Source organism: Vipera berus (genome assembly GCF_964194415.1).
Source record: "Vipera berus genome assembly, chromosome: 2".
In the NCBI taxonomy this organism is placed as follows: Eukaryota; Metazoa; Chordata; class Lepidosauria; order Squamata; family Viperidae; genus Vipera; species Vipera berus.
The window spans coordinates 204449773-204472890 of record NC_138203.1 but is presented as its reverse complement, the minus strand read 5'-3'; the positions used below and the strand labels follow the sequence as shown (position 1 = coordinate 204472890).

Here is a 23118-nt window from a genome sequence, read left to right as displayed (position 1 = left end):
TATGAGATTCTTCTTCTTCCTCCTCCTCTTCTTCCTCTTCCCTCTACCTCAAAGAAAAAAACAGTCCAGCAGCCTTTTGAAGAAAAAAAGCACCTTTGAGACATCTTCAGCATTGTGCTTCTAGTTTTCCATTTCTACTTCACACACATGCACATAGAATGCCAAAATTCAAAATGGTAATATATAATTTAAATCAGACTTGAATCATATTTATTTGTTTTTAGCACTAAACTGCAAGGTAAATATTTTAAGTAATGGTGGAGGCAGCTGTCATCTTTTACTCTATCCCTTTTTTTTCAGTACCTTTGCTAGAAATACTGTATATTACATTGATGGAAACATTTGAGATCTCCTTGTCAGTAAGTCTTATCCTAAATTTTCTTATCTAATGTTCAATTTATTCATACCAGCCACAATGAAATAGTTGATAGTCACTCAGCTAACATCAAGGTTCATTTAGCATAATTTCCCAGAAGTGTACTTTTCAGAACAATGACTTAACTAGTAATTCATAAGCCATTATTTGCCAGAGCAGAAATTTCCAAATCACTGAGCTTTATTAGACTTTTAATCATATTGCTGGTGAAGTGCTCAAATCTTAGCTTCCTGCTGCTTTGAAAAACATAGAAATCAAAATCTGGAATGAATTTTACTGACCTTTTGTTTTTTAGGTTGAGCGTTGTTTTCCAGGTAAGTAGTGATTATAGAAAAAGGAGCTAGGAACTGATATGAATAGCAAATAAACCTGTTACCAATTGTGGCATTACAGAATTAACTAATTTTATTTATTTATTTATTTATTTATTTTAATCCCATTTATATCCCGCCCTTCTCCGAAGACTCAGGGCGGCTTACAATTTAAGCACAAACCAATGTCACTTTTGTATCTTATCCTCATGAATATTTTAGGATTAAATGTAAAATAATTAGGATTATAACTGCTTTCTGAGTAGTATGTGTAAACTTTGAATATCATGATTTCTCCTATTGAAATCCATTGTCTCCATAAAGTTATTGTCATTCTAATAGTCAGTTTTTCTTAGTAGTTTTATACGTAGGGAGAAGTATAAAATAAAAAGAACCATCACAATTATGAGCAGGGCAGAAATCCCCTAAAATCATATTCTAGAATCTAGAACCTTTTTTTAAAAAAAGCACTGTATTTAAGTATGAATGGAACCTTGCAACATAATGCCTCCATATCCTAATTTGGTATTCAATCCAGCAGGAGGTCACAATGCTACCAAACGTTCTCTTGACCTAATTATCCAACAGGGTAGTTTCTATTAAAAAAACTAAAGCCAACACTAGACTTAAAAGGATCTAAGAATCACTCATCCAAGAGGAGCTGGACAAATCACTTACTCTTGTTGGCAACTACAGTAGACTTGTGTCCATTTCTGCAAGAAAAAACCACTCCTTTTAAAGACGCTGGAACTTATCTTAGAGGATAAAAGGCATCTGTGAAATCTAGTACTTAAAGTTCATTTCATTTGTTAACCATCTTCAAGAATATATACTAATTTTTGATACTACTCTGCCACCATGTGGTTCCAAAGATTTTATTTTTGTAAAACATAAACAAGCAGAAATTTCTGTCGTATTTTAGATGCAAATTATTAAAAAAATCAATGGAATGTGTTGCATCTTTATGTAAAATCACAAGGTAAAAGAATTTAGTTCGAGAGGACTAAACAGAAAGGGAGATATATCACATAACTTCATAATTCATAAGTATATTCAAGTAATTCATAAGTATATACAGTAAGCATCAATATATTTGGAATGTGTAACAAACTATGTCAACTCTGTTTTGTTAAGCATTTGCAGATTTAGAATATAGCTGGGCAACCTTAGGGCATATTTACAGTAGATATTATCATTAAAGAAGCAGATAGGATTAAAAAAGAAAAGAGTCAGGAAAATACATAATTAAAATATAGAAAACGGTTTAGAGCAGTACATGTAACATTACATATTATAACAATTAAGCAGGCATGTAACTTATACATCGAATTACAGCTAGTCATATAGTTATGAGACACAAAAGTGAGCTATTCCATCATAGGAATGTTGAAATATATTTAATTATTGTGTCTATCACAAGTTAAAGGAAAGAAGTAGGCAATTGGAAGAAGGGTTTTTTTCTATTTGGTAAAAAATACCTATATTTTAGTTTGAAAGTCACTTGGGATACATGTATAACAGACAGAATATAAATCCTGCAATTAAGATGTTAAAAAGAATTTAAAAAGCTCACGAGATATTTATTTTATACTTCTTTCATAAATGTCAAGGTGAAGAGCCAGCTTAGTTTAGAAATTTGTGTTACATGCCATTGTTTTCACATTACCCTCATTTATTATCTGATAGAGCTGATATTTTATTTATTTATCACAGTTGTAGGGCTAACATCTCACATAATGTGACTGCCTAATAGAGGATATGGATATTGTAAAATAATTTTTAGGAATGCATTTGGGTGGGAGACCAGCTCACAATTCCATTGAAGTAAAAATTGGTTTATTACAGTACGAGAGGTGAAAGACAAGCCCTAAAATTGGTTTATTACAGTACGAGAGGTGAAAGACAAGCCGTAAAGTGGGCAGGGTACAATCCTCTATAGCCTTATGCAAATGGCAGATGTTATCTCAGAACCACTGCATCACATCTTTCAAAAATCCTGGAGCACCGGGGAAGTAGCTGAGGATTGGAAAAGGGCTGATGTGGTTCCCATCTTCAAGAAAAGAAAAGAAAAACAGACCCAGGAAACTACAGACCAACATCAATACCTGGGAAGATCCTGGAAAAGATAATCAAAAAGCAGATCTGCAAACAACTAGATGCAAACAAAGATATAATTAGCAGCCAGCACAGGTTTGTTAAAAACAGATCATGCCAAACCAAACTTATTTCATTCTTTCATAAAGTGACTAAATTAGTAGACCAGCGAAACGCTGTGGACATAGTATACTTAGATTTCAGTAAGGCATTTGACAAAGTAGACCACAACCTTCTGCTTATTTAAGCTAGAAAAAGGTGAGATAGACAACATCACCACCAGATGGATCTGTAGCTGGCTGACAAACTGTATTCAGTGAGTAGCCCTCAATGGTACTACATCCACATGCAGAGAAGCAAGCAGTGGGGTACCACAAGGCCATGTCTTAGGCCCAGTACTCTAATATCTTCATAAATGACTTAGATACAGGAACAAAAGGGGAACTCATCAAATTTGCAGATGACACTAAACTGGCAGGAATAGTCAACACCCCAAAAGACAAGCTCAGGATCCAAAAAGATCTTGACAAACTTGAAAAATGGGCCCTGTCCAACAAAATGAGTTTTAATGTGGAGAAGAACAAAGTTTTACATTTAGGCAGGAAAAATCAAAGGTATAAGTACAGATTAGGCGAGACCTGTCTCAAAAACAGTAACTCTGAGAGGGACCTTGGGGTCCTAGTGGACGATCACTTGACCATGAGCCAGCAGTGTGCAGCAGCAGTCAAAAAAGCTAATACAATCCTGAGTTGTATAAACAAAGGCATAGAATCAAGATCACGCAAAATATTAGTACTGTTTTATAAAACCCTAGTAAGACCACACCTGGAATACTGCAGCCAATTTTGGTCACCATATCACAAAAAAAGATGTTGAGAGCCTGGAAAAAATTCAGAGAAGAGCAACTAAGATGATCAAAGGCTGGAGACTAAAACATACAAAGAAGGGCTGCAGGACTTGGGTCTGGCCAGTCTAAAGAAAAGAAGAAACAGGGAGACATGATAGCAGTATTCCAGTACTTGAGGGGCTGCCACAAAGAAGAGCGGGTCACATTATTCTCCAAAGCACCAGAGGGCAGGACAAGAAACAATGGTTGAAAACTGAACAAAAATAGAAGCAATCTAGAATTAAGGAGAAACTTCCTGACAGTGAGGAGAATTAAGCAGTGGAACAGCTTGCTTTCAGAAATCGTGAGTGCTCCATCACTGAGGTTTTTAAGAAAATACTGGACAGTCACTTGTCTGAAATGGTATAGGTTCTCCTGCTTGAGCAGGGGGCTGGACTAGAAGACCTCCAGGTCTATTCTAATTCTATTTTCCTTTTCTTTTAAGTACCTTTATTTAGCCAAATTGGCTTTTCCTGCTTCATTCCTGAGCAGAGTCCACTTCTTAACATAATCTTCATGCGAGTCTTAATTTTATGCCCAGATAGACAGGCAAATTCCTCCGCCCCCCCCAAGCCTCCATCCATCTCCCTACAGGAGATCTCGGTGGGATCTTTGGCCCCGAGTTCCCCATTTTCTGGGCCGTATTCCTTGGGTTGCCCACCATCTGTGCTGAGACTCCAAGGTTCCTTTCCTGGGTCCTCCACAATCCTGCAGTACTACACCGCCTGCGGTACTACATTGCCCCCAACAGGTGGAGGTATCTTCCAACCTGCCATCTGCCACCTTATGGTTTTACAGGCAAATGGTTTGTGAGGACCCTGTCCGCCAAAATTTATCAGAGTATGGGCACCTTTTTTCTAGAATAGGGCTCTGCTCAATGATTCTTAGGAAGTGAAATCCTTTCTTTCTTTTGCACTCACTTCTCACACACTTTCTCTTCTCTTTCTCAAAAGGTCCTGCACTCTGGCCAAACCAACTTGCCTTCCAGGGTCTGTTGGTTGAACAGATCTTTTTTGCAGTTAGGAGAGGAGGAGTAGGATCTAGCTGTGGCAGATTCCATCTATACATGCTCTTTTACCTCCTGAGCTTTTAAATTTAAAATTTAGAGGTACTCCCCTTCTTTCTAAGCAGCCTTTGAGTTCAAACTCAAAACTCCCTTTTCTACCCTTGAACTAAATGGGCAGGGTCTGGGAAACCCACCCACAAACACAAGGCAAGATGAAGGCTTACCCAGGCCCAGTCCATTGGTGAGGTTAGCTTGATGTCCCATTCTGGGTGCCAAATTGTTGAAAGAAAAATCTTCAGGTTAAGTTCCAAGCTGGGAATAAATAAAAATGGAGGCTAAGATGTTGGAAATAAAGATGGAGGCTGCTTAGAAGAAAGGTTCCAGTTTATTGAGTTGCCAGAAACTTCAGTGACACAGCATGTGTTTCTGGGGTGGCTGACCACATGGAGCTGGGAGTAGTGGGTTTTTATACCATCTAAGGCTTTTGTGTTTGGAGTTGTTCTTGTTCCTGTGGTATGAACTTTGACCTGAGGTTCCGGGTGCCCTTTTGGTATCTAACGGTGGTGGGTTAATCCTATTATGTCCTAAAGGTTGTATCCTGCTTCCCTGTGGCTGATGGCTATGTCCTGTGTTGGATTTGTGGATGAGGGGGTTACTGGTTCTAATTCTATCACTATACTATTGTTAGCTATCAGTTTTGGTGCAAGGGATTTCAAAATATTTTGTCTTGAATGGGCTTCTGTCCGGTAGTCTTTGCTCATGAATGGGGCTTCAATCTTTCTGAATGGATTATCAAATCTGCATTTCTAGAGAGCTGGCCTGCTTAGTTTCTATTTGGGGCTACTAAGAAAACCTGGGCCTGCTTTTCTGTCTTTAAGATCCTTTGAGGAAATATAATATTCTGCCTTTTTAATATTTCTCAAAATATTTCCTTCCCGGGGGGAGGGCTGATTTTCCACAGAAGTGACAATGATTGTGGCAAAGACTGAAACACTGGTCTGTAAGAAGAGGACAGGAGATTGCCCACAAGGTCTATAAATTGCTGCTTCTTGTGAAGACACAGAAGGCTCTCCTATTGGTCTGATGCTGGGAGATGAAAAGAACGGTTGTGGTGGAGCTTTTTAAAGGAAACTGAATTTGCTAGCCTCACTTTCTAATTAGATGTTCCAAACAAGTTTGAAAAGTAACACGGTGAGTTTATCTTCCTTTCTGAGCAAAAATTAATAATTATTATAAGTGTAAGAATTTAACAAATTGGAAATAAATGGCAAAATGCTAAATTAATAATAATAACAACATGCCAGATATAACATAGAGAACCGAAGTGTACAGCTGATTGATATCGCTGTACCAGGAGATGCCAGAGTTGAAGAAAAATAACTGGAAAAAATTATGAAATATCGTGACCTGGCCATCAAAACTGCGCAATTATGGATGAAACGTGTAACAATGATACCCATTGTCATCGGGGCACTGGGAACTATGTCCAAAAACCTTGCAAAATACATCAAGAAACTGCAGCTTCCTGCAATAACTCCAGCAATGCTACAAAAAACTGCGCTACTTGGAACATCCTACATTTTAAGGAGGTACCTAGTTGATACCTAGGATGCTGGCAGCAACCCGTGTCAACCATCAGCGCCAGTCTGAATGTTCAGTTGACTGAGGTTCATGTAATAATAATAATAATAATAATAATAAATAATTAATAATAATAATAATAATAATTTTGACCAAATAAAGTTATGTGAACTAAATATTCAGAAAACTCTGGAATATGGAGACTTTTGCTATAAGATTTGGGAAATAAACAGCATTTCACAGAAATCAGAACGTTTTGACTATCTTGAATCAGAACAGGAGCTTGAGACTTTGATTTTGGAAATTGGGCACTAAAAGGGAATAAAGTTTTCAGAAAAACAAGAAAAAAATGTGTAAACACCTTTGCTATTTGGTTACCATGGGGATTTACAAAATGGCACAAAACACTATAATTCTATAAAATTCAGGCAATTTTCAAAGAATGGGTCCATTAATATTTACAATATCAGAAATGTCAGCAATCATGTCTGCTTCTATGGATAGATTATGTCCAAAAAGAAATACAGTATAATAATTATAATAATATATTATAAATATTGGTAGGTTTCAATGAATAGAATGATTTTGTAATTATAGAAATGGCTTGAAATGTTGTGAAATATACAGTAAAACAAAAGGCTTGTTGCCTTTTAGGTTTCCTTATTAGCATTTTAAAAGGTGATATTGATACTTTTAACATGGCAATCTAAGCGTCTTCTCTATCTACAGTATAAGAACACATGTTTTTCTTTCAGCCAAGGTCATTTCTTTAGGTATGCCAGAACCTGTCTTTTCAGCAACCACACAATAGAAAGAGTATTTTGAAAGTCCTTGAGTAAACTTGCAACTTCAAGAAAGATACTAACCTAGCTGGGAATAACTAATATAACCCATAAATTTATCACTTGTGGAATGTTATCTAGAAGCAATGTTTTCTATTATTCAAACTTCACATGCAATCAGTGTTTTTATAGTTTGATCATTTACTTATTCACATATCACATACACTAAAAGTTATGTATAATTTGTTTCTGTACCCTATAAAAAGACTTGAATCCTCCCCCTTATAAATGCTTTTTGCTTTGCCTAAATTACTTGATGATTCTTATTTTCAGGAGGAAAAGAAACCTATTTGCAAAGGTAAAGGTGTTTTCTCTCCCAGATTTAGGGACTTGATCTTTAGCTCCATGCACACTTGGCATGCCTGAGTTTTGAGGCAGCACCAGGACTAAATTTATGGACTTGCATGTTGATATGGGTTATGGAAGAGAGATTTCACCCTCATAAAGAATGAAGTTATCAAATTTGTTTTTACTTCTTGTGATTAAGATTGGAAGTCATTTCCTTTATATAATTCTTTTCTTTTTCTTACTTTCTTCTTTGCATTTTTATTCCTTTTCCTTTTAAAAACTGATCTGCTTTGTGATCCTACAAGGAGAAAATGTGGTGGCATCCCATTTTTGTTAAGGAAGACTGAGGCTAATTAGAATACATTACTCCATTCTAGACCAGTTTTTCCTCAGAAGATAAGACTTTCACCTATTGCTTTCTTGATTTGATTAAAATGATGCCACCTAGAATCACTTCATGTGAGTGGGTGAATATATAAATTTGACAAACACATAAAGAGCCTTGGTGGAGCAGTGGGCTAATGCCTCCTTAAGTTAACACCAGCTGCCTGCAATTAGTGCAGGTTCGCATCCCACCAGGCTCAAGGTTGACTCAGCCTTCCATCCTTCCGAGGTAGGTAAAATGAGGACCCAGATTGTTGGGGGCAATTAAGCTGACTTTGTAATAATGCCGCTTGGGGTGTGTGTGAAAGCCCTAATAAGCAGGCATATACATAGAATGAAGGCTACTGCTAAGCTTGTAAGCCGCCCTGAGTCTTCGGAGAAGGGCGGGATATAAATGGAATTAAAAAATAAAATAAAATAAAATGGAGTTCTCCTGCAGGGCATTTAGGAATGGATTATAATTATAATTGATTATATTGAGTAATGAATAGCTTTTTTCTGCATTATTTTTTTTGCTTTATAAATTTGAAAGTTCCTTCCTTCCTTTGAAACTTCTATGGTTTCAGTGATTTAAGCCACAGTGTCAGAAGATTTGGCAGCATGCAACTAAAATAAGTAGTTCTTTATTGAGGGCAATGGAATTTTCTGCTTTGTCCATAATGTATAAACAAAAGATAAAATTGTAATTAATGTTGTGAAAAAGAAACTTCCACTATAATCTTAATCTGAAATATAAACTAATCTAATAATTTAGACAAATTTAATAACATTAATTTAGATAAATCATTTATTACTACCTTTATATTTCTTGACATGACTAACTGGAATGGAAGGTTAGCATAATCAGGTATCAGCCACATTTTTATAATATCTCTACAATTTACAATCTCAAGTATAAAATTTTTAATAAATACCATTATTATACAAGCCATATTATCTTCAAAATTCTGAATAAGTACTGCGTAAAAGAAGTATCTTTTTCAATATGGAATTTCCAAGTAGAGAAACTACTTTATTTTTATTTTCTCCCTTTTTAAGTTTTGAGAGTCTTTCTTTAACCCAAGTTTTGGGAGATTATTTATTTACCCTTGGGAAAAGAATTTGTATCCTTCCCAGCTAGAATGGGAAGGATCCAACTCTATTCCTCCCGTCTTTTTTCTCCCTCGGAATTTTCCCCCCTGAAAAACTGAACATTTATACGTCATGTTATGTATTTTTAGCTGAGATAGTACAGGCACGGCTTTAAATATGGATTTTTTTGGCCAATGCCGATGCCTTCGCTTTTCATTCGTGCTCAAACTTGCTCTCCTACTAGACTCTTGGCTCGGAAGGCTAGGGAAAGACAAAGCGCGGCATCGGATAACGGCCAAACGAGCTCAATCTTTCAAATAAACCTCGTTATCTTCATTGCGCTATCAACCCCTCCCGAGGGAGAAGGGAAATCTCCAAGAGAAAGCGCGCGCTTACAAGCGGGATAGCCTATTGGCTGATGCCTTTGCTCATGGGCGTATCGGCGTGGCTTTTGTCTCCTTTAGACTTCGGCTCAGTACGTAAATCGCTTGTTTTATGCGCGACTGCTTAAAGCAGAATGCGATAGGTTCTTTCCGAACGTCAATTAAGGATTCGCTCCGCCTCGTACTTTTTAAAACGCGCATCGTCACTCGGATAAAAAAGGTGATTGGGTTTGAGATCTATCATTCAGTAGTGACGTTGGAAGGCAATGGCGGATGGTTGTTGGCTCAGTCGGGCACTCCTGGAAAGGAGGTGTGTCTCGCACTGCCACGGAAGGCGGGCCCTTTGGCGTTTCCTTTGTGTGTGGGCACCAGTGGCTGGCTGCGAGCGCGCCTGAGGAGGAGTAGAAGTCGCCGTCGCAGCCGCCATTTTGTACGTTTCTTTTCCCCACCCCCTTTCCCGTTCTCTGCCGGTGGAGCTGGGCCGACCTGTCCCACGGCGGAACATTGCCTCGTAGCGCCTGTCGATTTTTGTCCGGCGGCAGCTGCCCCCTACCGGCGGCGGCAGCAGCAGCGAGGAGGCGTCTGACGGCCGCGGCTCCGGCATGGAAAACTCCCAGCTTTGTAAGCTGTTCATTGGCGGCCTGAATGTGCAGACGACGGAAGCTGGGCTGCGAGAATACTTCGAGGCCTACGGGACCCTAACCGACTGTGTGGTTGTGCTGAACCCGCAAACCAAGCGCTCCCGATGCTTCGGTTTTGTCACATACTCGGCTGTGGAAGAAGCCGATGCCGCCATGGCTGCCTCCCCGCACGCTGTCGACGGCAACGTGGTGGAGCTGAAGCGGGCCGTTTCCCGCGAGGATTCCGCCCGGCCCGGCGCCCACGCGAAAGTGAAGAAACTCTTTGTCGGGGGCCTCAAAGGGGACTTGGGGGAGAACGACCTAGTGGAGCACTTCAGTCAGTTCGGCCCCGTGGAAAAAGCCGAGATCATCTCCAACAAGCAGAGCGGCAAGAAGCGGGGCTTCGGCTTCGTCTACTTTCAGAACCACGACGCCGCTGACAAGGCGGCCGTGGTCAAATTCCACCCCATCCAGGGCCACCGGGTCGAGGTCAAGAAGGCCGTGCCGAGAGAAGACATCCAAGCGGGAGGAGGCGGCGGCGGCGGCTCTTCCAGGTCGAGTTGGGGCGGACGGGGAAGAGGAAGGGGCGGAGGTGCCGGCAACCGGGACCACAACGGGCTCTCCAAAGGAGGCGGCGGCGGCGGCGGCTATAACAGTTACGGAGGGTACGCAGGAGGCGGAGGCTACGGCTCGTACGGTGGCGGCTCTTACGGCGGAGGTGGCAGCGGCGGCGACTATGGCAACGGGTACGGCGGCTTCGGCAGCTACAGCCAGCACCAGTCCTCCTACGGCCCCATGAAGAGCGGCGGGGCGGGTGGAGGCGGTGGCGGCAGCTGGGGGCCCCGCAGTAACAGTGGACCATACAGAGGCGGTTATGGCGGGGGAGGTTACGGAGGCGGCTCTTTCTAAGCGGGGAATTCCCACCGATCCTTCTGGGGACGTTAGCTTTGTCTGCATGGAGTATGCTCTCCGTTTGTACCGGGCCAGGCTTTCAACACTTCCCCTACACTTCGCCTAAAGGCACCTTCATACAAAAGGTTCCAGTGATGCGAAGCAGATCTCGAATGTTCCTGGTGGGGTCGCTCTGCTGCCTGTGTCACTTTCTGAAGATGTACTGGGGTCTTTCACACAACGATTTTGTGTTAGTCATTGATGGACTCTATTTTTTTATTGCTTGGACATTAGTCGTTTTTTATACTAGGAACGAGATATTGTTTTAATTTTGGTTTATTTGGGGTTGGGAGGGAAAGTCATGATTCTGAAGTAAAACTTGGGAGGGAAAGGGGATTAACTTTGTAAGGACTTGGAATATCTACACGTTTTTTTCTACAATGATTCCATGGCTGTAAAAGGGGTTAAATCGTTTTTACATTTTTATTTTTTAAATAAATCATTGTGTTCATTGACCTTTACATGTCTTTTTTCCTAGGGTTCATTCAGTACATTTCAAACAAAAGTTTTTTAAGTGGCTACATGTGTTAAGAAAAATTGCTTTATTTCAAGCAAAGAGCCCAACTCTTGCTTCCCCACTACATTGATTTTCTTACTGCTAAAGAGTTTGTGCCAGTTTTTGAAATATGTTGGTGGATGAAGTTGGTTAAAATACCTTATTCTACATCCACAGTTTTTCAGTTGGGCATTTTGCCTTGCAAACACAGTTGGTCTAGTTTTTTTATATAGGGAGTTATTCATAAAAATGTTCTAACTCATTTAAAGCATGTGTTTTTTTATACATGTTCAAAATGTCAGATTTCTTAGTTTCACATTGTGTTATTTATTGGCTTGTCTGTAACAATCCATTTTTAAAGGGAAGAATACTTTCCCTTATAAATATTTTGTCTGCATAGTGAAGTCATTTCAACTGGATACTATCTTAATTGTTCTTATTAAAAAAGCCAAGTATTAAATAGAGTGCCATCTGCTGGCAGACTAGTTGACTTGTGTAAGTTTTATTAAAACAAATTGGTTCTCAGAACTGTAGACCACTAGATCTTTAGATGGCAAGGGTTAAATTAACATGCCAATAAAATATATTGGCTGAAATGAAATATTAAAATATAAGAAAGTAAAATTATTGATTGAGCAATTTAAGTATTCAATTTTTAAAATTTGTGCTCGGTGAACAATACATAAGCCAGTAACTTAGGCTAATTGTAAATCAAATTTTCTGTAGTCTGCTTGATGTATTTGTAGCCCTTTCACACAGAATTAACGTTTGTTCTATTAACAATGTTCTAGAGAAACTGACTTCCTGAATAGAAGTATAGGTTATGAATATTGCAAATAAAGAATTGAATTCTTCACATGCTTCAGTGAGTATGTATGAAATGACTAAAATACTGATTTTTTTAACTCTTTAGTTTTCAACCAAAGTATTATTTTACTTGAGCTGCTTTATATGTCAACATTTCTAAATCAAAATTTTACATAGTACTAAGGTGTTAAAGTTAAGCTAGGTTATATTTAAAAGTTTATTTGACCCAGTAGATTTTGTTAACTAAGCATTGATAATTTTTAATAGGTGATAGTTATGATTGAAGATAGGAGCTAGCTACTGAATGAGTGTCCTGATGTGTCTTTGAACACACATTTTTATTGTCATTTACTCTTGAAGGTCAGTTACATTAAACTGAAAACAATAAATTGGCTTTCTTTTTATTTGATGCCTACACTTTTTATGTGTACAGTTATCCACTTGACTTCTACAGCAAAGATTCAGTATGACATGGAAATTCATTAAATTATGTGCGGCTTTGTTCTACATAAACATTAGCAAAGTTCTAATTGAGCTAGAACTGTACACATATTTTACCCATCAATATGTTCAATTTTCTAGATTTAACAAAATGAAAATTTGTTATCCGCTTGAAAAGTTACGCTGTCCAAAATCTTGGGTTAAAACAGTTTGAAACAAATTGGAACTTGGAGCAGGTGACTTAACCATGTTGAATAAAAACTATTCTGATTCTTTAATTTCATTAAACTTAAGTAATTTACTGGTGCCTTTATCTTTTGGGGGAAGATAAGGTACTCCTTAAGTCAGATCTCTAGGACTGTTACCATTGCTAGAACAAACTCGCTTTTATTTGTCTTGTAGCTATAACTTGTATAGTAACTTAACTTTATTTCTGACTCTTCAGGACCTTAAAAATGCTTTATTTTAGGCTTGATACAAAAGTAGGCTGATTATGCTAAAATTAAATGCAAAAAAATCCAGTGAAAAATTAATGACATTGTCTTTTTGAAATACGTGTGTGGTTGGTTGCATCATTTTCTTTATCTTCAGCATTAGAGTTTACATTTTTTTGCACCTGAGTATGTTTGCCTAAAAGAACCAGGACTATGCATAGCTCTCAATGATATATGTGAACACTCCCGCCATAAGGAGTAAATAAAGCTGTATTAACAGATTTGGTAAAGATATGCAGTGATGTTCTTAAAAATTGTTATGTGCAGAACTTTTCAAGATACTTTTTTTGGGAAAGTAAAATTTAATTGCTGCTTATAATGCTTTTCTGTTTTCCAAAAGCACATCATGGTGATAAAACACTGTTTTAATAGTAAAAACAGTTGTATATTGCCTGTGATGCTGTCCTCATGATATTTCAAATCTCTCGAGGTAATCTCATGTAATGAACTATAAACTTTTAATACATAGTGATTCTTAAATAACAGGTGCTATCCACCCACAATGAGGTTGATTACTAGCAGGAAATATTTTTGAATCCTGAATGTATAAAATCTACCTATGTATGTGGAAAGTGTACATGATTCAATCATACTGTTCATTACTGTTTGGTAGGTCAGAATATATGGTTTGGTCTAGTTTTCGTATGACAGGCAGTATTTGCCAACTTTTATACATTATAAAAGTATTGAGTATTACAAAGATAAACAAAGACTAAAAAGTTTAACAAATCATAAATTTAAATTCCCCTATCTGAAGCTTCAATTATGTTTTTATTACATATATTATTCTAATTATATAAGCCTACCTTGTTTTGTATTGGATGCAAGAAGCTTATCCTAATATTTTGTACTTTATGAAAGAATCAGTTAACATTGAAGACCACCATTTGGTATTAATAATGGCAAATCTAAGAATTGTAGCTAACCTGAAACTTTTTAGTATGTGAACAGTATCATAGAATCCAGTGACACTTCATTTAATTCTTTTTGCAAGTGTTTCAGGATAAGCTGTAGGCTGTTCATCATGTATGGAGTGTTCACTGAAATGAGCAGCTGTGTCTTTATTGCTCATAAATTTGAATGTTGTTTTGGAAACAGGCTGGTGATGTTGAAATAAATTTGCCAAATCAACCTTAATAATTCTATTTTTAGGCCCGTGACTGTTAATGTCTACATGGTGAATTAACAGCATTATGTTTGCTTTCTGTATTTTATTTTAAAGCTATGTTGAGAGAATATGCAGATCTTTTCACAATTTTGTACTCTCCAGATGTTGTGGACTTAAGCTCCAGTGATTTCCCAGAGTCAAAGTCCAACATATCTGAAGGCAGAAGGTTAGGTAAGTGGATGGCAAGCATAATTAAATTATAAAAATACCAGATTGAAATGCCTTATGTGTCTAAATTCTATGGGCCTTTATAATCTCTGACCATAATATTTATGCAGTTTTGGACACTTGTCTATATTAGCAGATTGATCAGCCATAGAAGCACTATGTTTTCTTCTAGCTTGAAACCCCAAATTTGTAATTTGCATGTCTGTATGACTGGGAGAGAGAGAAAAAGTGCAGAGTTATGCAGAAAAAGGTTTTATTAACAGTTCATTGTGACACATTTCATACAAGATGATGTAATTTCAACATCCTGTCATGGCATCCTGAAAGAAAGGTACAGTTTGAGTTCAGAAATTAAGTGAAAAATCTTACTTAAAACTTATCTATGCATTATGTGAAGTTGTATCTTTGAACTATTATGTGTGATTATTAGCTTTTAGTATTTAAACCTTTTGATTTCAGATCTAACAGAATCTGATAGCCTCAAGAGAGCATTCACAAGATTAGCAAGTTTCATTGCTTAAAATCCTATGAATATATGTATATGTCATTATAGTGTCTTCAGTTGAATTATATGCTTCTGCTTCTCAGAGGCTTGGTGAAATAGTTTGGTGCTTGTTCATAAAGTTGTATTCTAAAATTCAGGCACCCTTTGGTTACATTGTATGTTTCAGTTAATCCCTAAGTGAAAAGTGTCAGTTAAATAGTACAAACAACAAATTTCTGTAAATGTGAACACAAATATTACTGAAGAAAATGGAAGCCAAAAAACTTGAGTAATTTGAAGTATACATGCAAATAACCGTGAAATATAAGAAAAAAGGTTTTCAAATGGCCCTTGGATATTACTTAAATTCAGTGGGGAGATCTCATGCTCTTAATATTTCTAAGAGAATGCTTCTGCAAGGAAGAGTGAAAAATTCCAAAAGCAATTACCGAGAGACTTAAATGCAGTGACATCTGGTTGTGTGAAGAGTGTTTAACAAAAGTTAAGATGATTGCAGTAGGTTCATCAAGGCCCAGTATAAAATACTGTTGTGTTGTGGTAAAGCATTAAGGTATGGCTATATTTGTTTTGTGACCGTCACCTGGACTTATTTGTTTTATATTCTTGCCATCAAAGAATATTCTGGCTACCAAAGACATTTTTATTAGATTTTTATTCTTTTTTTTTACTTTATAAGTAACTCAAGACGGTGAGCATACTTAATACCCCTTCCTCCTATTTTCCTACAACAACCCTGAGAGATTGATTGGTCAGACAAAGTGATGCCCAAAGTCACCTCACCTGGCTTTCATGCCTAAGGTGGGAAACTCAAGGCAGTGAACATATCCAACACATCTTCCTCCACCTTCTTCCTCTAACAGCCCTGTGAGGTAGGTTGGGCTGAGAGTGAGTGACTGGCCCAAGCTTACGCTAGCTTTCATAGCTAAAGCAGAACTTGAACTCACAGTCTCCTGTTTTTTAGCCTGGTTCCTTATCCATTAGACCAAACTGGCTGTATATGAAGACAATTCAGTAAATCTTTATTTCAGTTGTCCATTAGTAGTGATCTATTTTAAAAATGCAATATTACACAGAAAAATAGACTAAATCAACATGATCTATAGTCTGCTCTGCTTTATAGATTTTATTACAGTATATGCGTGTATGGAGCAAACTACTGGCAGCTCAGTATTATTACATCTGTAACCTGTTGGGCAGATGCTAGGTAACAGCATCTTAAAGATGCTTCTGCAGGGAATAGAATATTTTTGTAATGTATAACAATTTGCAGAAGAACAAATTTACCTACCTCATTAGAAAAAAATGCTTTAATTTACATTTTAATTTAATAAAAAAATGTGAAATTCTTAGGATCCTAAGAGCTTTATTTTATCTAAAGCTTCCCATAGGAACCAGTATGGTAAAAGTAGGGCATGTGTGTACTAAACTTTTGTTTTCTGAAGATCTGGGCTATTGATAATTCTGTTGCTGAGTTTCACTATGATGCACCCCTCTGCCCATGTCAAACAAGTTTGAACACGTAGGTCAGGATCATATACTGAATGAAATTGAATAATCTGTGAACTTAAACCAGGGTAGATAAACATTTTATACTGGTAGATAGATATGTGTCTGGTTGTTGTTGTGAACCCATTACCAGAAAGTTGGTGAGATTGCTCCCTGCCAGCCCACATTCCCTTTGTTTTCTGGGCAGTTGAACACACAAAGCACTGGATTGTGCTCAACTTCTGTTATTTTTAAAGGGTAGCTGTAGGGTACATGTGCTCTGTGGCATAACTGCAAATGAAGATGCCAGAGGGCAGGTGCTTGGTTGCAGTATGTCACCTTAGAAAAAGAATAATAGGACAGAACCTAGCAAGTACTAAAGTTCATATTTATCTCTGTACTCGAGAATTATATATAAATACCAATTTTGGTTAATTCACTTGCTATGTTGCCAGGATGGCATGATCCATATACATATACATGTAATTGTTAGAAAGCTAGAAAGCAGAAGGTTGCAGAAATACAAAATAGTTAATTTGCCTGAGAGACATAAAGTATAAATTCCTTCAAAAATTAGTGAGTAAGCAGCCCCACATGATATGGACTCATTTATTGGCAAGAGCAACAGGAGAAGACATTAGGCACGTAAAGGTCACATTTGTGTACAAGTAGTCCTTACTTAACAGACTGCAAGTGGGACTGGCAGCTTCATTACTACCGTAGACAATGCAGTTGTAAAATGAAGCATCATGTGACCATGCCTGACTTACATTGTCACTTTCAGGTGCCATTAATTGAATCAGTGGTAAGTGCAATGTTACATGACCACAACTTGTGACTTCCTGTCAGCTTCACACTGATTTTGCCTGTTGGAAACCAGCTGTGAAGGTTGTAAATGGTGATCGCATGATTGGGATGCTGCAATCATTGTAAATGTGCACTGGTTGTCAAGTGACTGCAGTTTCAAGGAGCCATCATAACTCATCCTTTTTCAGCACCACTGTAACTGAATGTTCACTGAATGAATGCATCCATATTTGAGGTGGTAATTAGTTGTATCTTTTCTAGTTTTATAACTGTTCAGCTAATAAATACACTAATATATAATAACTGCATGAGATGGGATTATGAGTGATTATAACTCAGTATGTGCTAATCCAGAAAAATAAGGTTGGTTTTTTTTTTAAAAAAAGCACCTGGTTTGAGTGTGTCAAGTAAATACCAAGATGTAAGAATTGTAACATTTTTAAAAGTATAGTTTCCAATATGGAAAGCATATAGCAACTAACAGTCTGGTTTATCATTTGTATTTGTATGATCAAAGCATTCAGTAAATATTTAAGCAAGATGTTTTTCAGTCTTCATTCTATTGCTTTAAACCAGCCTAAAGTATAGCAAGGCATCTATATAATTTCAGTTGAACATGTGGCATTTAATCCCTATGTCATGTGACTTGGAGAATAAAGGTATTAAATAGCCTATAAACCCTTTTGATTCTATGTCTTGGTGAGGCTGTGATTTAGTTGAGCTTAAAATGCACACATCCAACTATTTTCTTTACTCCTCTGACCCTGACAGTCTATCTGAAATGTAAGTTACATATGTGTATGGAAGAGCAAAGAGAATAAAAAAGATAGTTGGTGCTATTATTTCAGTTGTAAAGGAAGTCCCTTCCCTCGAACCCGTGCTGTACATTTAACAATCTGTATACAGTGCTGACACAAACACTATCTGGGTTGCCGAAAATGATTTACCTGCTTTCACTTAAGCTGAAAACTGGCCCTAGCGAGGGAAAATGGATGTGCGAAGCTAATCGTTTATTCTCACAATAGAGCACATTTTACCTCAACAAATACCTGCAACAGCCCTGCCGGTTTTTAAAAACTAGATTTGTTCCAAAGAATGCTGGCATTCCCCCCCCACCTTTTAAAACACATCTTTTTAAACGTATGAGTTTTATAGGTTGCCCTAGCCCAGGGGTCGGCAACCTCGGCTCTTTTATGACTCGTGGACTTCAACTCCCAGAATTCCTGAGCCAGCTATGCTGGCTCAGGAATTCTGGGAGTTGAAGTCCACGAGTCATAAAAGAGCCGAGGTTGCCGACCCCTGCCCTAGCCTAGAGCTTTGGAAAAGGGCGAGAACCTAATCCAAACAAGCGCGATGTAAAGGAGCGTGCGTTCCGAAGCACGCGTCCCCTTCCTAGACCTAAAACCACGGGACCAAGACAAAAATCGCTCCCTTCCTTTTTCGGCCCTGCATTTGCTTCGTCCCCTTTGTCGGTTTTTTTTTTTTAAACGAGCAGAACCCCGCCAAAAAGACGCCTCGGGCAAATGCAGCAGCCGTGGCGGTGCAATGTACCTATCCGCACAGCTGGTGTTGCCAGGAGACCGAGTCGCATGCTCGGAGCGGGAGAAAGAAAGGCAGAAGGGAGTGGGCTGCCGAGGCTGGAGGCAGAGTGGCGGCGGCGGCGGCGGCAGCGGGGACCTCTGGGAAGGGAGTGTTCTGGCTGCTGCAAAGTTAACCTGCCGCTGTTGCTTTAGGCGTGAGAGGAAGCGGCGCAGGGGCGAGAAGGAAGGCGTCCAAGCCGAGCGCAGCCAAATCAGGGCGCCGAGCGGCTCGCTGCGGCAGCGCTGGAGAAGCGAGCGGGCAGGAGGCGAAGGGCGCATGCAGCAGGGCTCCGGCTCCGCTCCGGCGGCGCACAATGGACGACGAAAGGTTGGTTGCGGCTCGCTCGGCGTGGCTCGGCGAAGAGGGCAGGCGCCTTTTTGCTTGCGTCGGGCGGCAGGGGTGGGCGCGGAAGCCTGGCGGAAGATGCCTCGGCCGGATTCGGTAGCATCCCCCGAAAGTTGGCTGCGGTAACCTCCAAGCGACGCCGTTTATTCGCGTCTCTTTCTGGTTCGCGGCCGGAGAGGTTGCCCCGCCGCCGCCCCTCGTTGGGAGACGGGACCTCTGGTGAATCTTCCCCCCCCCCCTTTTAGGGGAGGCGGTGGCGTTTGCCCCGGGTGACTTTTTATCATTATTTTTTTTTTTTGAATCAAGGGTTCATTCATCGCGAATCTCTTTCATCAGTTTTACAAATCCCCCTTCACACGCGCACGAACACACGCGCGCACACTTCCTGTCTCCGGTGGCCCTTTGAAAGTGTCTCCCTCTCTCCTTCCGTTCCTCTGGAGAGCCTCAATTTCTAGGAGATCTTCGAAAGCGGTAGTCATTTTGGGAAGCCGATTCCTTTTCGGCGGGGCAAAGCTTTTAACTTCGTGCTCCCGAGTTTTAATAACGCTCGTCGGAAAGATGGTGAGGTGAGGAGTGCGTACGTGTATGGGTGTGTTTGACCTGTGAGTGAACATCCTAGGCATTAAGATACAAGAGCAGTGATTAGATTCAGTCCTGCCGATTCGTGCATGAATTCGGCTTTCCCTTTTGCCTCTGTTCCCCCTTCCCCCTTCTTTCAACTGTTGTTCTGCAATTCACTTTTTAATCCACATATGCATGCCTGCTTAGTGGCTTGGCAGGCAATTACCTAGGTGAAAGGTTAAATTGTTTGGGTTTAATGAATCTCAAGCTGCAGGAAATGTGTGAGTGGGTGCCTTTGCCGTTGCTATGGGAACATTCTTGTGCAGCTACACCGGGGAGATTCACACAATCTGCTTTCTTAGTGTGGGATGCTAGTGACTGCTGTTCTTTAAGAGTTTTTATCATGGTAGTTGCTGACTGAATAGTAGTTCCGAAGTGGGGGCAGTTTCCTATTACGGATTTCCAAGAGAAGCTTCCATATCATCCATTGGAGGGTCCCTAATATTTAACCATAATCATAAGGTATGACTGAAATACACTGTGCATCACAGTGAGTGTTCTTGCTTTGCACACTACTCAACAACAGCAAATTATGCAATTCATTACATAAGTAAAGAACGGAACTCTTGTTTCCAGCTGTGTGCCAAATGATGCCTTCCAAAACATTGTAATCCGTAATTTTTCTACTTTTTTGATGTTTGGCACTTTGATGTTTATTTTGGATCTTCTTAACCTGCACGTTTTTGAGAAGTCTTCAGAAAAGTACAGTATGTTTACAAAGATATTATTGCAAACACAAAGCCAACGCTAGCTATGACTTGTAAGATGCCAGATGAAGAAGCATTAACATCTAATAAAAAGATGACTAATCTGTACCAGAAGGCATGGGTTTTGGGGCGCAAGGCCATGAGTTATGAACTCAGAGCTAAATCTAAAAAGTTGGTAGGGCCAGAACAATGACTAAATTTGATGTAATTTATGTTTATATTTAATTACAATTAAATTTAATGGAAGTGTTGTTCTTATGATGATTCCCTTTGTCATGTTGCACCTTTGAAGGGAGTCTGAAGGATCCATTTAGAACTTTTGGGGTCAGTATGCAATTGTGGCAACTTACGCTACAATACTATTAAATGCTCGAAATGTAATGTATGAAATATGATGGGAAGTTATATTGTTATTTCCCAGTAGTCAAATTAGAAAATGTTTTTTTTCTCACTTTGGAAGAATTTAGATTGATGAAGCAGTGGCCATTCCTATCCAATGCAGACTCAAAGCTTGCCTCTCTTGGAAAAAAACAGGATATGTCAAGCACTTCCTCTTTACATTGTTAACTTGGACTTGTTTAGGAAAAAATAACACACAAGAGACTGCTGTACAGTAAGGGACAACAACTGCTTGCCTTTGCTGTTGTTAGTATGGGAAAGAGTGCTGCTATTCAAGTTATTTTAATGCTTGGGAATTAGCTCTATTAAAGTTGGTAATATTGTTGTTGTTAGCTGCGAAGTCCTGTCCAACCTATCGCGACCCTATGGACAACTTTCCTCCAGGCCTTCCTGTCCTCTACCATCTTCTGGAGTCCATTTAAGTTCACGCCTACTGCTTCAGTGACTCCATCCAGCCACCTCATTCTCTGTCGTCCCCTTCTTCTCTTTCCCTCAACCTTTCCCAGCATTAGGCTCTTCTCCAGTGAGTCCTTCCTTCTCATTAGATGGCCAGAGAATTTGAGTTTTAGCTTCAGGATCTGGCCTTCTAAAGAGCAGTCAGGGTTGATCTCTAGGACTGACTGGTTTGATCGCCTTGCAGTCCAAGATACTCGCAGGAGTCTTCTCCAGCACCATAGTTCAAAGTTGGTAATATGCACCCTCTTTTTATCTCTTTCCATGGCCTGGTTCACTAAGGGAGGGTGAAAATGTTTTGGGTACAGTATATTTTGCAAACCTTTTGACATATAGTTTGTGACAAGGTACAGTGTGCGAACCCAGTCAGTTGTAGTTTATTTGGCAAACTGTGATCTATAGTATTAAACCATGGCTTGACAGTGTAGTAGGCAATATTTAAACAATTTCAAAAGCATGTAATTAGGATACAGTTAATTCTCTACTTACAACTATTCATGTAGTGACAGTTTGAAGTTACAGCAGCACTGAAAATGACTTGTGACTAGTTTTCACACTTGGAAGCATTGCAGCATCTCCTTGGTCAAGTGATCAAAACTCAGGTGTTTGGCAACTGGCATGTATTTGTGTTAGTTACACTGTCCCGGGATCATCATTTGTAACTTTCTCAGCTGGCTTCCGACAAGCAAAGTTAATGGGAAGCCAGATTCGCCTAACAACTGCATGATTCACTGAACAACTGCAGTCATTCACTTAACAACTATGACAAGAAGGTAAAATGGGGCAACAACTCACTTAATAACTATCTTGTTTAGAATAGAAATTTTGGGCTCAGTTATGGTCTTAAGTTGAGGATTACCTGTACTCATGAGACGGCTGTCATAACACATGTAGTCCATCATAAAATTCCCACTTACCAGAAGAGCCAGTGGGTATATTGGTTAAAGCACCAGGGTAGAGAGTAGGAAACTGAGTGCTAGTCCTGCCTTAGGTGCAAAGCTATCTGGGTGATCTTATGTAGTCCCTGGCTCTCAGACCTAGAAAGGAGGCAGCGACAAGCCACTTACAAAAAATCTTACCAAGGAAATGGCATGGACTTGTTTAGACAATTGCTAGAAGTCAAGTGTGTGCGCTTATATACAGAAGGAAAATTGGCTTCTCAGACTGATCACTCCTAGAGGACAATTAAACATTAAAATGAAGATAGATAGATAGATAGATAGATAGATAGATAGATAGATAGATAGATAGATAGATCGATCCATGCCTAAACGCCTCTAAAAGCTTTTGTGAAATGACAGGTTCAGGATTTCAGATCCTGCTTCTGAGTGGGGAAGGCTGTTTATTTTTATGGAATAGTCTTCGCTGGAAATCAGATTGACCACATACATTAGAATGGTAACATTCATTTCCTTGAAAGTACAATAGAGGATAATTGTGTTTTAATCTGATAACTAAAAAACAGATTCCTTTTTTTTATTAAAGAGTTTTACAAAAACAAAATTTTACAATACATCCCCAAATCCCTCCCACCCCAAACCCGCCCACTTCCCCCCCCCACTTCCCAGAGCTAAATACAGGATTATAGTTACAATAATCATATTCTAAATAAAAATTATGCATAATATACAATTAACCAAATTCATAATGTGCTTTAACTCCCCTTTAATATAACTACAAACAACGTGCCAATAACAATATCCCACCAAAATCTACTCACAAGCTAAATGGAACTTTTTAGTGCCATATTTGTTCTGAATATAATTTATCTAAAAAACAGATTCCTGTCAGATTCTGCTATGAAAGGAAATCCATACTTTGGGTATGAGAACTAGAGAGGGGGAAGAA

General features: G+C 39.0%; 2 protein-coding genes across 2 annotated transcripts in view; both read left to right on the top strand.

Moving 5' to 3' along the window:
- The first annotated feature begins 9549 nt into the window (after nt 1-9549).
- On the top strand, nt 9550-11249 carry HNRNPA0 (heterogeneous nuclear ribonucleoprotein A0). Its single transcript, XM_081320509.1, has one exon. It carries the CDS (start codon nt 9825-9827, stop codon nt 10749-10751), a length of 927 nt encoding a protein of 308 aa, XP_081176635.1. The 5' UTR covers nt 9550-9824; the 3' UTR covers nt 10752-11249.
- A 246-nt stretch (nt 11250-11495) lies between these two features.
- The window catches only part of KLHL3 (kelch like family member 3), a 76808-nt gene continuing 65185 nt past the window's right edge, over nt 11496-23118 (top strand). Inside the window, exons 1-2 of the mRNA XM_081320508.1 lie at nt 11496-14370; nt 18898-19072. Coding sequence (XP_081176634.1) covers nt 14256-14370; nt 18898-19072 — 290 coding nt within the window. The 5' untranslated portion in view covers nt 11496-14255. The remainder of the gene's footprint in view (nt 14371-18897; nt 19073-23118) is intronic.

What these genes read in the sequence shown, in the direction of transcription:
- HNRNPA0 (XM_081320509.1), top strand. Translation starts at nt 9,825, where the DNA reads ATGGAAAACTCCCAGCTTTGTAAGCTGTTCATTGGCGGCCTGAATGTG.